The sequence below is a fragment of the Propithecus coquereli genome, unplaced genomic scaffold (genome assembly GCF_000956105.1).
Source record: "Propithecus coquereli isolate 6110/MARCELLA unplaced genomic scaffold, Pcoq_1.0 Scaffold17, whole genome shotgun sequence".
NCBI classification, from domain to species: domain Eukaryota; kingdom Metazoa; phylum Chordata; class Mammalia; order Primates; family Indriidae; genus Propithecus; species Propithecus coquereli.
In genome coordinates this window covers 7713614-7731329 of record NW_012141635.1, presented here as the reverse complement: position 1 = coordinate 7731329, position 17716 = coordinate 7713614, and the positions used below count along the sequence as shown (strand labels likewise).

The window sequence follows — 17716 nt, the reverse complement described above, 5'->3', positions numbered from 1 at the left end:
TCATTTTCTTTGATTCATAATGCTTTTGGAGAAAAAGGAAGGTAATTAGGGAAAAACTGATTGAAATTAGAAAAACAGAAAAATATACTTCTTCCAGTTATTTTATTATTTTTAATTTTTATTTAATTTAATTTTTATTTATTTATTTTTTTGAAACAAGAATCTCACTCCATTGCCTGGGCTAGAGTGCAGTGGCATCATAGCTCACTGCTACTTCAAACTCTTGGGCTCAAGCAATTCTCCTGCCTAAGCCTCCTGAGTAGCTGGGCCTACAACCATGCACCACCATGCCCAGCTAATTTTTCTATTTTTAGTAGAGATGGGGTCTCGCTATGTAACTCAGACTAGTCTCAAACTCCTGGCTTCAAGCAATCCTTCGTCAGTCTCCCAGAGTGCCAGGATTACAAGTGTGAGCCACAGCGCCCAAGTTAGTTGTTTTAATAAAAGGGGAAATGGATATAGACTCAATTTGTTCTTCCTTTATGACTAGCCTGTTGTCCCAGCAGCATGTATTAAGTTAGTTGCCCCCATTGATTTATCATGGACACTTAGTCATTAAAACTTTTACCCCACATGCGCTTGTGTTTGTTTCTAGAGTCTTATTTTTCCCATTGATAGATTTGTTGAATTCTTACACTCGTGCAAGCTTTTAAAATTATTTAATTTTTTAACTATAATAGATTCTCCTACACCTAAACAGATGAATAAGCATATGAGAAATTTAAAATGTTTTAAGCACTGAGTATTATTGAATACTCCCTCCTCTCAAAGGCTTTGATTGTTTCATCAGCCCATTCTTTTAAAATCCTTGAAGGAACAGGTTATTTGAATGCTTTTTATATTGTTCTAAATCACAGAGAAAGAAGTAAATCTTCCAAACCTTTTACATAGACAACATAGCGTTAATAGGGAAACTTGATAAAGGTAGCCTACAATAGACCAAGCTTTATTTAGACTACTTTCTAATTTATGAATGTAAATAATATTAATACAAAAAAAAACTTCAATATCTCTACCTATATGAGTTCTTACTATCTGAACCCTGTGGTTAAAACTCTGCAAATAAATATATTCAGGTCAATTTTTGGGTAAACTATTGTTCTCCAAATGCTTGCTTACTTGCACATTAAAGGTGCAATATCCATAACAAAATAGAATTAATTGCAGAATTGCAAGTATTAAAGTTCAGTATTTTGTATAATTATAAGTATAATCAAGGTTCAGTACTAAGAATCTATTAATGTACTATAAAGTATTAAATGAGTCAAGGAGGAAAAGATTATCTCTATAGGTGTTGAAAGGCAATAACATTGTTTCATGGGTTTAGTGACCTCGAAATAAAAAAAAAAAAAAAAAGATATGTTGAAGCTTCTCTAACTTGATAGAGCATATCCAACAGAAACCAACAGCCAGCATCAGACTTGGGAAAACCATAGAAGCATTCCATTTAAAAATATACAATCCAATGGAACACTACACAGACATTGAAAACAATGAAATGGATCTCTATGTGCTACATGAAAAAATTTTGAAGATACTGTTCCAAGAGTAGATGAGTGATTATATTTATTTAAGAAGGAAAATAAGATAAAATTCCTAAAAGAGTATCTATAAAACTGAGAACTGGGGCTGGGGAGAGGAACAGCTATCTTACATATACGCATGTATTTTCAATGTTTATGAGTAACTTCTACGATTAAGAAAAAAAAACTTGGGTCAAAATTTTCCATGTGCATTTAACTCTTCCTAGATTTTTTTTCTGTTCTCTTGATCTCTATGACTACTCTATGTTAGTCTAATATTTTTAATTACCCTGACTCTGTCTTCTCTGCTAGTTTAGCAAAAGGATTTTAGAATTGGACAGAACTGGTTTGGGATCTGAGTTCTGTCAGCAGAACACGGTGACCTTCGTAAGTGTCCTAGCCCTTCTGAAGCTCAATTTCCTCCTCTCCAGTTGCTGACAGTTTCTGCCCCACTCTTGTATGTGGATTAAATGAGTTAAAATCCACTGTGCTCTGAGCATAATGCCTTGTATGTAGTAAATGGTGGCTTCTTGCTCCTATACCTACCCTGGTTACATGGACTTTGGCTAACTTAAATCTGGATGGGAAGAACAGCTTTTGTTTTTCAGCTGTTATTAAGTTTATTGTTGCCATTTTAATAGCACTGTGATTGTATATATTATCTTCTCACAGACAAAAATCTCTTAAATAGTTTTATGTTCTAATCACTTTTGCAGCTGAGGGCACATGCAGTAGATATTAATGGAAATCAAGTGGAGAACCCCATTGACATTGTCATCAATGTTATTGATATGAATGACAACAGACCTGAGTTCTTACACCAGGTTTGGAACGGCACAGTTCCTGAGGGATCAAAGCCTGGTAAGTTTGAAGATAGTAATTTGGAGATGACTTGAGGAAGTGTAGTATAACTGGCACTATTAGATAAGCCAGAAAAGAAGAAATCATATGAATCATTTCATGTCATTTTCTTTGATTCATAATGCTTTTGGAGAAAAAGGAAGGTAATTAGGGAAAAACTGATTGAAATTAGAAAAACAGAAAAATATACTTCTTCCCACAATGAATTTTCCCACCTTTGAAAAAAAATATACACTATAGTATTTGATTCTACCCTATAGAATCTATAGGATTCTTTGATTCTGCTTTAGTTGATACAGTCAATGCAGCTTGAGAGGAAGCCCCAGGAGACTAGAGGCTTTCTGTTTGTAAAGTACAGATTTGATCATAGGAGACACTAAACAATATTGGAAATCCTTATAGATGCCTGGTGTTCCTGGGACCGGGTGGTGGAATAAAACTCAAAGCAAGGAAGGGGCTGGGTGACAGCTGTGGTTGCTGCCCTCTAGCCATACAGGACAGTTACTTTTAGGATGGCTCTTTCATTCCCTGCAGCCCTCTCTTCAACCAGCATAGAAACAGCACTTACCCAAAGTCTCCCACCGTTGCAAAGTGGTATTTGACCAAGGTCCCGGGTTCTTACTGAAAACGCTGTAGACTTCAGTCAGAGTAGAATGGCCAGATCAGAAAGGCCTATTTAGTTTGAAAAACTAGTGGACAAGACAGTTGGTTTAGAGATGGTAAAAGTAAATGTTTGACCAACCTTCCTGTGATGATTTGGTATTTTAGAGAGATTTGGTTAGCTAATTTTTTTTTTTTTTGTATTTAAAAAAGCCTTGACATTTAAAATTGTACTACATAATACTTTTGTCATTTATATGAGTTTACATAGCTCCCTTATGCATTCATCAACTTATAGCTATAACAAACTGTGCCTTAAATGCGTACGTTTTTTTGGTCCAAGCACACTTTTTTGCATCTTCAGAAAAGACACAGCTCTGGGACGAGGGGCAGCTGGAGGGAGGGCAGGGGCTGTGCAGGAAGTTCAGCCCTCCCTGGCTCCTTCCTTTTGGAGTCCCATTTTCAGAGTGGCTTTCATCGGTGTTTTAAAACACAGTAAAGTTGAAGCAAGTTAAACAGATCCTTACTAAAACACAAGTCTCACACAAATATTCCAAAGAGAAATAAACACTGGGCTTCTTTGGCTGTGAAGAAGTTTTTTTGTTTTGTTTTTTTCATCATTTCTTTTCTTTTTTTCTGTATTACTTCAAACTTCATAAAAATACTGCTTCACAAAAGTTATTAAAAATAAATGATTAAAGCTATATTTATTATGCATTTGACCATGAATTTCCATGTAAGTCCCCCATAAACAAAAGACTTATTCCCTGGTCAGATGGATCTGTTAAATAAATAAATAAATAAAGACAGGCTCTCAGTGATCATTAGAAGTAAAGACATTTCTTGAGTGTATTTCCTGTGATTCTTCTGTAAGTTTGAAAATAAGGTTCTAGGTGAGGTTTAATAATGTGATGAATCCAGTTAAACTGTGTTGTGATCAGTATTTTGGCTCAGGGTTCTGAAACATAATTTTTGTTTTAACTGTACATTCGTTCATTCAACAAATGTTTATAAAGCATGGGCTGTGTGTTAGGCCCTGCTCTGGGTACAGTAGTGGTGAGCTAGTTTCTGCCTTGTTGGAGCTTAAATTCTAGTAGGAGGAGGAAATAAAAAAAATAAAAGAAACAAAAAAACAACCAAATACACAAAGAAAGTTTTGAAAAATAAGGGTGTAGGGATGCCACATAATCAAAAAAGGTGAATTGTTTAGAGAGACAAGTTCTAAAAAGAGATTTGAATAATTTGACAAAGCCATGCTTGCTTCTGAGCCCCAACATATAGAGAGAACAGCCTATGTGCCTCAGAGGCTCTAAAGTAGAACTGAGCTTAGAAAGCACTCAAGAGGAAGATTGGAGATAGAAAATTTTGCAAATCAGTTCTTGAAATGATCCCATAGAACAAGCCATCCTAAATAGCAACTGTTTCTCACTCTACTTCTAAATTACAGTTTGGCTCGCTAGTTTGAACTAATTTGATCCTAATGCTTTCTAGATTTCTTTTCCAAAATGTCTAATAAATTGAGGTCCCTACGTTGGTTACAATGTTCTTTTAATCTCTGAGAAAATAATGAACCACAATGCCAAATCTCTATTCAATGTACCAAAACAGTAATGCATGAAGTGGCTTCTTATGACCTGAGGAAATGGAGTACGCCTCGTTATGCACACAGCCCACTTTCAGAAAGGGACTGAGGCACTAGGGAGAATCGCACTGAGCATGTCATTTTCGATGTTATCGCATAGCGTAAGAAAATATGACAGAGGGAAGAAATCGGCAGCCAGAAACTATGTTTTTAAGGGTATCCATATTACCTGTTATTTGCATTTTATATCAATTAAGGTCTGATGTGAACCTTTTTGGAATCATAAAATGAATTTGTCTTCTACAGTTATGGAAAAATTGCATCTTCATACATATGTATATTGTATCATATTCTTTTCAGGTATCTCTAGACCATGTTTTATATTTTTTGAAGTGAGTACTGTTCTTATCAGTAGGGTTTTTAATCAAGTCTAAATGATTTAAAATGTTTGTTTAGAAAAATACAAATAAGACAGACCAAAACAGTAAGTATACCTGCTTTTTAGGTGACCCGAAATGAAGGGTAATCATGCATTTTCCATGTACACTGTCTCTAGGAACCTATGTGATGACCGTAACTGCGATTGACGCTGACGATCCAAATGCCCTCAATGGGATGCTGAGGTACAGAATTCTGTCTCAGGCTCCAAGCACCCCTTCACCCAACATGTTTACAATCAACAATGAGACGGGAGATATCATCACAGTGGCAGCTGGACTTGATCGAGAGGTAAGCCAACCAAAAACTGTATTTGAATTTCTTTTTATTCTTAAAGGTACACAGTAGCGCATACACTTTATCTCCAGGTAATAATATGTACACAATATTATTCAAATGCTAATAATTTTCCTTAAGAAATCTATGGTACGATTTTCTACAGAACTTCAGGCTGGTTAAATAATTTCTGTATACCGATCATTCATTGCTAGCCTGTGTCATATTTAATGTGATAATTGACTAAGTTAAACCAGTACTCTCTGGTATCTAACTTAGAAAATGCTTAACATTGCCTCAGTTTTCCCTCATTGTCAAAGGTTTTTGTGTGGAATTAATTAAAAATCATGGCGAAATGACGTGCGCATGAACTTGGGGTAATTTTTAACACTTGTATTTTTAGGAGGCTGCAAATAACATGGATGAGATTAGGGTTTTTTGTAGCCCCTGTGGATAGGCTGATATAGTACACAGTAGGTCATGTCTTTTATTAGAACTAGTCCCTTAACTAAGATTAATTTTCTTAGATTTCAACGGTAGTAACTACATTAACTCTGCTGATAAGCATTTTAAAATGCAGAGAAACACACTTCTGATATAATACTTTCTTGAAAAGGCATAAAACGTTGAAGGCATTGACAGGCTATGTAGTGTCACCGTCTGAGAGGGGATGGGTAGCTGGTTCATCTCAATGTGACAGTGCTCAACTCACTGAGCTTCTGTGTACCTCTGTGTTACGGTTCACGTGAGTTCTTCTGCCAAAAATGCCTTGCACCTCTTTTTTTTGATCTTGGACCTTCCAGTTTTTCGGGTTCTGATTTAAGCTCTGTTCATATCCTTTCCTGAAAAGTCCAGTCCTAATGAAGCTTTTACATCCTTTCTCTATTCTTTCCTGACCATTTTCTTAATAGATTGTCAAGGTCATTATTTTGACCACCATAATCATTGTTTGAGTGAATTATCAAAGTGCCAACTCACAGAGATTTGTGCATTGTACATTTCTGGCTGAGCCAGCTTTTACTGTAATGAGACTTTTGATTATATATGTCAAAAGGAAACATTATACCCACTGCAATAAAATATTATTGACAAGGATTTTAGGAGTTGGTTTTTTTCGACGCTTTATTTGTCATAGTGGCATTCACTTGAATTGAATCGAAGAAAACAGTACTATTGCAATTAATTATATACACAAGATAGTGTTAGAAGCACTACAGTAAAGTAATATGAGCTAATCAAGATGACTTTATTCTGAGCTGAAAGCCTTACTTAGGCGTTAGATGTATGCCCATGACATTAAACCTATTAGCTTCCAGGTGTCAGCGATTCTTTTTTAGGAATGTTTTGCATCAGAGATTATCGAAATGTGTTTAGTTTTTGCAGTAGTACTTTGAGTTTAGTGATATTTGGAACATGTATGTCTTTTCATCTCTTCACTACTGTATGAAATGCTATTTTTATATGCCAGTAAACTCAGCGTGAATGCCGTAATTTATTTGAGAATACGGGGTAATTTTCAATATTCTCTCTTGAGTGCCAGGTTACTCACATACCAAGTAGATTTAGCTCATTTCATAATCCTAATATTTCTCTTTCATTCACACTGTCATTGTGAGATATAAAAATTGGGCTTCATCCTGTTTTTATACAGTAATACTCCTGTCACATTTAGACTGGCTGTTTTATGGCAAGAAAGAGACAGGAAGAATTAATGATAGTTTTTACTAAAGCAGACCAACCATGTTTAAAAATCAAAGAGACCATATTTAGTGTAGAGGATGAAAGCCCGCAATGAGGCCACAGTCATGGTTAAGTTTATCTTCCAGTGGTTGGAGATGCTATTCACTACTCCTTGATGAAACTAATACAGAAATGGATTTGAAACTAAAGAATTATGGGTTAGATACAGTATGAGAAATAGCTTCGTGACAGAGAAATTATTAAACACAACAATGAATTACCAGGGAAATTATGGAAAACCTTCCTTTTCTAAAAGTAATTTAACATACAAAAAATGTGTCTATCTCAGACAGTTTATGGTAATTCTTCCTGAGGCCGGGGATAAATTACTTTGACTTTTTCAGTCCTCTTGCAGGCTTGAAATTCTTTTATTTCTATTAGAATTCAGTTTCCTTTCTGTCAAAAGTAATTTTAGTCATCGTTCTCCCAGGATGTGTGACACCTTTAAGTGATTGAGAACTCCTAATCATCAAAATGCTTACTGAGATTCAGCTTTTTATTTTTCTTTAATCTGCAAGTTTAAAAAAATACCAATTCTTCAGATTCTCCAGGCCTAAATCTGCATCCACCACGTTTTCCAGTCTTTGATTTTTTTTATCTCTGTCTTACTTCTTGTCACGTGACTTGGCGGTGGCTATTCCTGGCATTTTCTTTTTTCTTTTCAGCCTTTTCCCTTCCTGTCCATCTGCCCTTTTCGCACAGGACTGCTGCTGAGTCACCCCTGCTTCCCCAAGTTTGAGTTCTGGCTCTCCCTGTTATGTGCCGTTTGACCTTCAGTGTGTTAATCTGAAACCTCAGCTCCCAAATCTGTAAATGGGGATAGTAATAGTGTAATACCTACCTTGGGGGATGATGGCAACGGAAGGTGATGCCACGATGCATAAAGCATTCCGAACGGTACCCAGTGAATAGGAGCTATCGTTTCCCCCGTTGCCATCACAAATGGCAGCATGATTCAATCTCCTGATTGAACACTATCGCTTTACTTCTCTTCATAAGAAGAAAATTATTCTTCCTGTTTTCCAAGCTTAAGTGTCCTTTGATTTGTGCCTTCAACCCTTAGTTCTGTTATGAAGGAGTATCTTCTGTTTTCTGTTATCTCCCGTCTCCCCCTCTCCATAGGTTGCTTCGTAATCTACAAACACACTGAGTCTTCCCTGTGGTAAAATGGCTCACTGTGCCCATAGGATGAAGTCAGAGCTCTTTAATGCGGCATTCCAGACCCTCTAGGACCTAGGCCTCCAAGCCTTCTCTAGCTGAACCCTCCAGAATTCCTTGCCTCCCACTTACAGCCAAATGACACCCAACCACCCATAGCACGACATGCAATTCCTTGTACAAATAGACGTTTTCTATTCTTCTGTTCCTGTTTCCTCTGCCTAAATATTCCTTTCCCCTCTCTAATAAGCTAATTCTCGCCCTTCGAGAGCCAGTTCTCAGCCCCTTCTCTGGGCATGCACAGTAGTCTCTGCCTGTCTCTCTGCATACAAAGACGACATTACATAGAAATTATAGCTGGTTTCCTAGTCTTGACATGTCCAGTGGGGCAGATGTCCCTTATCTTTTTACCCAGAACTTGAACCCTGAAGAAATGTTCAAGTTATTAGACTTTCTCCTGCAGTTCAGCGTCAGACTTCTCCAAAGGGCAGCCCAGACTCACTGCTCAGCTCCCTCTCCTTCATCGTCTGTTTGAAATCTGGCTTCCTGCCTGCTTCCTCCACTCAAGATGTGCACATGCCACACATACACCGCATTCTGACTTTCTTAGAGGGCACTGATATGGTGGAATGATTAATGACGCAGACTCTCGACTCAGAGAAACCTGGGTTCAAGCCTTGTCTCTGCCACTCATGGCTGGGTGTCCAAGGCAAGTTTCCTTACCTTCCTAAGCCTCAGTTTCCTCATCTGTAAAATGGTGATTAAAAACACCATCTTTATAGGATTATTGGGAGAATTAAATCAGATAATGTATAGTATTTAGCACTCTGCCTGGTGCATAAAGCTCTATCTCAAAAAAAGTTACTGTTTTTTATTATCAAGACCCTTAGAACAGTATTAGCATACAATAAACATGCAAAAAAAATTCTGGACTACAAATTTACAAGGTAGGTAGTACTTTCAGCCCTATTTCACAGATAAGGGAACTGGGGCTTAGCAGTTAAGAATTTGAACAGTGTCACAAACCTGTGCTTCTCTGCTATGATCTGGTGACATTATTATTCAACCGTCCATTCCCTAACCCAGTCTATCCAAAAGCAAATCTGTCATCTGCCAAAATCTGTGATTTATGATGAATTTCCTGTGATTGAATTTCATGTGATCAATACCTTCCCCCCATCTCCCAAGGTTATGGACTGATTGCCTTTACCATGCACTGCTATCCATCCACCCCCAATTTGTTTAGTCATCAAGTTCTTCTCTGTTTAACCCCAAAATATCTCTTGAATTTATTCTACCCCCCAGGCTTAGAGGGCTAGTTGCAACGCCCCTATCAAAGCTTCCTTGCATCTCTGCTTTTTCCCCTTACTACAGTTGCATGGTACATTTGGGCCTGTGGGCCACTACTCTTTGGTCCCTTACGTAATGAAAGCAAGGCCATATCTGGATTTGTTCACTATTTTGTCCAGGTAAATACGACACTGCCTGGCATCCAGTAGACATTCAGTAAACTTTTAACAAATGAATGACTAAATGTTCTCCACTCCTCATTTACTGGTATCATTCTAGTCCATCGTTTCAAAAGTGTGCTACATGACATGTATAATGATTTTAATTAGTACATTCATAGAAGTTTCTAGGACAGCAAGAGAGCACAGCCTTTTAGATGCTACTCTATCAAGTAGAGACTGACAGAGTCCAAGAATTGTATGTTGTTTATTTTTTACAGTTATATTTATGGCAAGTGATGCTAGTACCATTTGTGGCACTTTTACAATAAATTCATTTAAGCTTTAAAAAAGGGAATTAATGTCAAGATAAATAGGAAGTGACTCATGGTATAGAAATATGAGGATATGGCAGAATTGGGAAGATTATGTGTGAATCACTGCAGTTTAGGAAATAGTGAGTTAGTTTATGCTCCCAGCATATGTTTTAATAAGTAAATTATAGCTACTCATGAAATTACAAGTTGTTTTTTTCCTTAACCTGAGCTGATTTTTATAAGGCAATGCAAGGCCCAAGATTTCTCATCCATTCATCTCTACAGCCACAAAGTCAAAAGTATTTACTGCTTGATTACTCTGTGTCAGGCACCATGCTATATAGCAGCAACACAAACGTGAACAAAGGGCCGTGGGGATGGTTTTGTGTGTGTGTGTGTGTATCCGTGCACACGCGCACACCCACACATGGAATGGAGCAAGGACAGACATACGACTGATACCAGCCACATAAACTATAAACAGCGACAGGGGTGTGTTGTGAGGGCACAGTCCTGAGGACAGCAGCTCTGCCTCTAGGACTTTCAGAAGTCATCTCTGAGTGACTTTAAGCTGCCTGTTGGCCAGCTTCAGATTGAAGAGAAGGGTATTCTAGGCAAGGCTTTCTCAACCGTGATGCTCTTAACATTTTGGGTTGGGTAATTCTTTGTTGTGGGGGCCTGTCCTGTGCATCACAGGACATTTAGCAGCATCCCTGGCCTCTACCCGTTAGATGTAGGTAGTACTCCTAGTTGTGATGACCAAAAATGTCCCGTGGTGGGGCAAAATCACCCCAGTTGAGAACCACTGGTCTAGGAGAGGGAAATGCCACATGCAGTGACGTAGGGTCATGACAGGACATTTGAAGATAAATACAAAAACCTCCAGGGGCGGCATAAGGCAGCAGTCCCCAACCTTCTTGGCACCAGGGACCGGTTTCATGGAAGACAGTTTTTCCACCGGGGTGGGGTGGGGAGGCAGAGCTCAGGCGGTGATGAGAGCCATGGGGAGCCATGGGGAGCGGCTGTAAATCGGCTGTGAATACAGGTGAAGCTTTGCTCACCCACCTCCTGCTGTGCGCCCCACCCCCACCCATTCCTAAATTTCATGAAAGACAATTTTTCTATGGACAGAAGGAGGGAGGAGCAGTGGAGCTCTGCGGCCCAGTCCCTAACAGGCCACGGACCGATCTAGTCTGCAGCCCGGTGGTTGGGGAACTCTGGCATAAGGGAAGGAGAAGGGATACCTTTAGTGAAATAGGTGAGTTTACCTATTTAGAAAGGAGATAGTGAGGGAAGGATTGACAGCAAGCAGATGAGTTGAGATTTGATCCCATCTAGAACAGGAAATGTGGAGAAGTTTTTAAGCAGAATTTCCTTAATCAGCTGAGGGATTGTGAGGGTGACAAGTCAAATTCTTATGGAATCTAAATGTCAGTCGTTCGGAACCAGATGCCCAGTGACTAAATGACGCAAGAAGCTCTAAATAATTCGGTTGTTGAAAACATAAGCTGTCAAGGCTTCCTTACTAAATGTAATATGAAAATGGAGATCATATTATTTACCAAGTGGATTTTTTTTTTTACTTGAAGAGACATCATATTTTAGAAAAAGCAAATGTTCTTTTGTAACCTAAAGATTTCAAGACTAGCTTGAAGCAACTGGGAAATTTCAAGTATTAGCTACTGATCCCAATATGCAGCTTAGTGGAAAATTGTATATCTTATGCCTATACAAATTTTAAAGATTTCTGTAGAATAAACATTAGGAAAGAACTGTACCTTCATATAATATCTATGGGGTTTTTTTACCTTCTTAAAAAAATAAACTCCAATTTTTTTCTTTTCTTTTTTTTTTTTTTTTGAGAATGTTCATCTGTTTCTGCAAGTAGCAGCTAACAAAAGTGGCATTTTAAAAGTCATAATGAATTTTTATTTTCTTGGGTTTCAGATGGGAAGCTGGACTGAATGCCCTGCAAAATTCTCTCACTAAAGTGACACTCTGAATTGGGGAAGGAAACCATTGAGAAGTGTTGTAGCCTACGCTAGCATTATAGTGAAAAATTATTAAATAAAATGAATCAACCAGCACTGTTTCTTTGTAGTTCCTTTTTTATTCAAAAAAAATTGGCATTTTCTCTTTGAAGAAGATAAAAAATAACTAAGATAAATAACTGCTAGAGATCGGCAGCTGGGTGGACAGAGACTTAAAATCTAATGTGGGAGGTGTGGCTTTCCCTCCTACTCCTTTCTTTCCTGGGCCCCTCCCTCTGACAACCAAATCAAAAGCTACAATTTGTGTCTGTTCCATCCAAGCTCCAGAAATCCCTTAAGAATGGCTATTCATAATGTTAGCTATATTTAGAATCAGGGAAAACCACATTTTGCAGTGACAGTTTATTTTTGTATGAAGAAGTGGATTTTGTTGTTCAGAATGTTTTAACATTTATGAAAATGATCTATAGTTCTTTTATCTGTGCCAATTTCCACAGAGATGCCAAATGATTTTAGAGATTGTTTTTAGCTAGGTTTTCCTGATATAAAACTTTGTCAGCAAGTGTCTGACTTCTTAGACAGTCTCAACATTTTCTCTTAGATACATTACAACTTAACTTGGCTTCCTTTTAAAACGGTCAACTTGGAATTTGAAAGTAATGGATGCCTGTTTGATAATGACTATCTACGTGAAAAAGTATTCATATCTGTATGGATTAAAGGTCTGTGCTCAAAACATTGTACACAATAAACATTATGCTCAAATCCTTTGACTATGTAATCATTGAATACCTACTATGTTCCAGGACTAAGTATATAAACAAATCCTTTAATTAGGTTTGACTTTGTTTAAGAATATTGTATATCTCCTCTATATAGTTTTGAATAATATATACTAATGGGAATTAGGGAAAAACATTGTATCAACCCTGTTATAATAGAAAGAATATATTCATGAATATACAAAAGGAAAGCGTGTATACTTTATAAATTATATATGCTTTCGTCTCCCTCTTTTGAGATTCTTCATTGTCTATAGTATCCTAAACTGGATAGAAATTAACATATGAGAAAGTAAATATGAACCATATGACTTGAATGCTTGATCACGGTCTTGTGAAGTGAAGGGAGAGGTTGCACCCAGATGGAGGTTTCAGCTTAGCTGTGAAGTTCACACATCTGCAATGCGTTCCTTTCGGCGAGCAGAGGTGAATATACACAGTTAAATCTCTCTAGACAAGGACCAGACCTGTGCCTCATAAGTTAAAGTAAACTCCACTTGGGAAATTTCAAGTCATGTTAATCAGAATGAATGATGTTGTGCTCTCTGCGTGTAATAAAGAGCCATTTACGGAACAACTGTTATGTCTTCGTGAGGAATTAGTTTCATTTAAGTTGTTATCTTTATGTCTTTTTAGAAAGTGCAACAGTATACGTTAATAATTCAAGCTACAGACATGGAAGGCAATCCCACATACGGCCTTTCTAACACAGCCACGGCCGTCATCACAGTGACAGATGTCAATGACAATCCCCCAGAGTTTACCGCCATGACAGTAAGTACAGCCTGTCACTCACACAACTTTGGGTCTGTGGTCCATTACTGAGAAGTTTTGTCATGAATAATAAATGTATTAAACAGAGGTGGAACTCGCTTCATCTAATAGCAGAATGAATGTCTACTGACTCAGACATTTCTGTCACCAGGGCTTTAAATAAGGCATCCAAGGAATTGGTTTCCTCATAGTCTCCAAGTCCACTGTTAAAGTTATAGAAATATGCTGCCTGGAAAAAATGTCCTAAAAAGACTTTGTGCTGTTTTAACAAAACACTTACAAATATTTTCAGGTGCATGAACTATATGACTGATTTATGCTATTTCGTCAGCATGTAATTGTCTATATTGGAAGTAAAAACATTTCCCTCAGACAAGTTCTTTCCCCCTCCCGACCTCACATTAATCACCCAGATACTGACAAATGGATGCTAATTTTATTAATGAAATTGTAACATAATTTGGAAAAAAAATGGACTACTGAAAAATGTTATAGTATTTTTAAAGCCAAACATAAATGCTGTGGTTACCTGCATTCCCAGTCTCCTCATTTAGAGTAGACAGTAAAGATTTAATGGGGCAGTAAAATTGGGCAGCGTGGTCATCAGGACAAGCTGTCTTGAGTGGTCCGTGTCACTCCTCTGACTGAGGTTTGTCTTTCTCGCAGTTTTATGGTGAAGTCCCTGAGAACAGGGTAGACGTCATAGTAGCTAATCTAACTGTGACAGATAAGGATCAGCCCCACACGCCAGCCTGGAATGCAGTGTACAGGATCAGCGGTGGAGATCCGACCGGACGGTTTGCCATTCAGACTGACCCAAACAGCAATGACGGGCTCGTCACCGTGGTAAAAGTAAGTGTTCCCTGGGCCATTGATCTCTCTGACAGCTGCTCAGCAAGGACCAAGATATGTCTCCCTATCCCTTATTTTGCCATTGAATCTTAGAGCTTTTTTTTTCCCAAACATCTCTAGCTGTGGAATTCATGTATATTGGAGAAGTTATGTGTTGTTTAATTTATGTTGAGGTTCTCACATTGTCATTGACATATGATTGTTTTTAGATCGGTTTGGATAGTTTTGCCAATCTAAAGACAGGACTGACCTCAACAATGTTAACTGTCAATGTCGTCAATATATTAGTGATATAGCACATTTTGAGGTTTTGATCATCATTGCTACTATCAAGAATGAAGTGCTGTGCTCATGTCTACAGCAATTTAGGTAGTGACCAAATCAGAAAATATCACAGCAGTAAAATGGAACGAGTAGGCTAGAGGAGAGCCTACATTTTTAAAAGGTTTTGCATTTACAAGGCTATTTTTAAATGCTATTTTCAAGACTTTAAGAAATTGGTCCTTCTGATCTTTAATTGTCAAAAAAGGACCAAACAAGACGATTGTGTGCTAGAAACAAAGGGGATGTTCTTCCAGAATAATAAATGCACAGCTATAATGTCAGAGCCCTTTAAAGTGAAGTCCCTTCCTTTTAACCAACTAGTGAAGATATTTACTTCTTTGCTTTCCACCCCCTCTTGATTTGTAAGTGAACCCAAAAGTTGGCCTTACTTAGAAAGGTACACTAAGGTGCTAGTGCCAAGAATTATGTATATGCGTGAGCAGAATGGGATGGGGGTTGGAAACTCTGAAGAAACATAGCAACGTGACCCAGAACACCAGCCCAGAGTCCAGCTGTCTGTATTGGAATCCCAGCTCTGCCCTTGATGCCTTGTGTGATCATGGCTGGCTATTTCACCTCTATAAACTTCAGGTTTGTCATGCAGAAAGTGGAATCGATGACAGTACCCAAGTCATAGCATTGCTATGAGATACAAATGAGCTTCATGCGCATTAAAGGACTTAGAGCTGTGCAGATACCACTTAGCATAAATAAATGTTACATCGGGTGTGTTTAATGTGGCTAATGAAACCACTCAAAATATTACAGTCTTGCTTCCTGGCTTCTCTCCTGTCATGTTTAAAATACTTGAGAAAGGGAAGTTGAATTGGGGTTTTCAAAGCGCGAAGAAAAAACGATGTGTTTGAAGATGTGAGGAGGAGGTCTAGGGTAAGAAACTGGTGCTGTTTGTGCTGATAACGTGGCTTTCTCTTGAGCTTCACCTCTTGATCATTGTCAGGCTACCAGTGATGGCATGAGAGCCCTGGTTGCTCTTTGTTTTCCCTGTTATTACCGCACAGTAATGCTTATTTGCACCTCCTCTACAAGGTGATCAAGTGAAGTCAACAGTGGACATCTGGTCATTTGACTCCTGGTAACATTTCTAGTGACAGCAGGAGTCAGTGAACTTTGGAAGTTAATGTTTACATGAAGGGTTATTTGTACATTGCATTTATCTAGGGTGTTGTTCTTAGATTTGGGATTTTTACAGACCAGTAAAATACCCAGAATTATTTTTGAAGACAGCAGAGCTTTATAGTTTGCGAAGAAAGGGAAAGTGAAAAACATCTGTCATGTGAAAACACTATTATTTTAAAAAGAGGTGTGTTTGTATGTGCATGTTTTACTGCTAAATGTGTACTTCAGATTATGAAAGATATTTTGAAATCAGACAAATTTGGCTTTATTTTTTAAAAAATCACATTTTTTGTTTTGTTTTCTTCAATTCATCACAGACTGAGAAAAGCTTTCCTGGATGAGGAGGGATCTTTATTTATACCAGTGTTTAAGAGTATAAATTTAGACTATCATGTTCTCACTTGACTTTATGTTATTTAGTATTTTGGGTCAACAATGCTGTTTTTAAGAATAATCAAGTTTTTATATGTACTTAAATAAGTGGATCTGTGCAGTAATCTTTTGCATTATTTTGTGAACATAAATCTTTGAAGTACCCAGGTAAATAGGTTAAATGGGATAAATATTTTGATCACTGACCACGTTAATGCACGTTTTCCAGAAATTTGAGAGGAACCTTATGTAGTGAATGAAAAAAATTAATGTTTTGGAAATGGAGTTGATAGAAGAATAAACTGCAGACTACAAATATTCTTATTTCCTGCAAAAATATGGTTTCTCTTTTTTTTGTTGTTGCAGCCAATTGACTTTGAAACGAACAGGATGTTTGTCCTTACTGTTGCTGCAGAAAATCAAGTGCCATTAGCCAAGGGAATTCAGCACCCACCTCAGTCAACTGCAACTGTGTCTGTTACAGTTATTGATGTGAATGAAAACCCTTATTTTGCCCCAAATCCTAAGATCATTCGCCAAGAAGAAGGCCTTCACGCCGGTACCATGTTGACAACGTTTACTGCTCAGGACCCAGATCGATATATGCAGCAAAATATTAGGTATGAAATGCCATTTATGGTGTGTTTTTATAATTTACATCATGTTCTATGCTCTGCATAAAATTTTTTTCAATTTACTATTTGAGTAAGAAATTTTCCTTGGAACCAAATCTGCTTATTACAAGATAATTTAAAATTCTCTGATGAATTTTCCTCTCAGTAAATTAATGACTGTATCAGATGGGAAATACAAGAATGGATCTACTCATGTATTATCTGAAGAAAAAGAACTTGTCTCTTGCTCTTTGTTTCTGCCATCTTTCCTTTTTTAAAAAAATATTTAATAATATTTTATTTAACCTAACATTTAAATATTTTATCAACATATAATCACTTCAAAAAATATTTACATTTATATCGTCTTCAAAATCTGATGTGTATTTTACACTTACAGCATATCCTAAGTAGGATGCTAAATTTTCAGCTCTTTAAGGGAAATGTAGTTGTGCCTCAAAATAACATTTTTTAAAAAAAAAATTTTACATTGTTTCAGCTTTAAAATTTAAATTGAAATGAAATAAAACATTACATTTACTTCCTCAGTTGCACTGGCCACATTGAACTGAGTTTTGAAGGAAGCAGGAACCAAGCATTTCTCAACCTCCCTCCCTCAACTTCACAGAAGTAGGTGCCCCTAAAGCAGTAACGGTAAAAAGACTGCCACCGTCTCACTAGTTTCCAAGTGCCTGCTGTAAGCCACATGCCTGAGGACCAGGCTCCCAGTTCATAACAGTAGCCCCGCTCCTGCCTGCCCTTCCTACCTAATCTCCCTCCAACTGCCTGGTCACACATCTGCCTTCTCCACTACTTGAGCTCTTTGAGGGCAAGGACTACCATGTACTAAATCTGTCACCCAGGCCGGGCACAGTGGCTCACGCCTGTAATCCTAGCACTCTGGGAGGCTGAGGCGGGTGGATCGCT

At 37.7% G+C, this 17716-nt stretch overlaps 1 protein-coding gene across 2 annotated transcripts in view; it reads left to right on the top strand.

The window, feature by feature from the left end:
• The window catches only part of CDH2 (cadherin 2, type 1, N-cadherin (neuronal)), a 247101-nt gene that overhangs the window by 187958 nt on the left and 41427 nt on the right, over positions 1-17716 (top strand). For both annotated transcript variants that reach the window (XM_012641770.1, XM_012641769.1), the window contains exons 6-10: positions 2240-2384; positions 5123-5295; positions 13353-13490; positions 14157-14342; positions 16542-16795. In XM_012641770.1, coding sequence (XP_012497224.1) covers positions 2240-2384; positions 5123-5295; positions 13353-13490; positions 14157-14342; positions 16542-16795 — 896 coding nt within the window. The remainder of the gene's footprint in view (positions 1-2239; positions 2385-5122; positions 5296-13352; positions 13491-14156; positions 14343-16541; positions 16796-17716) is intronic.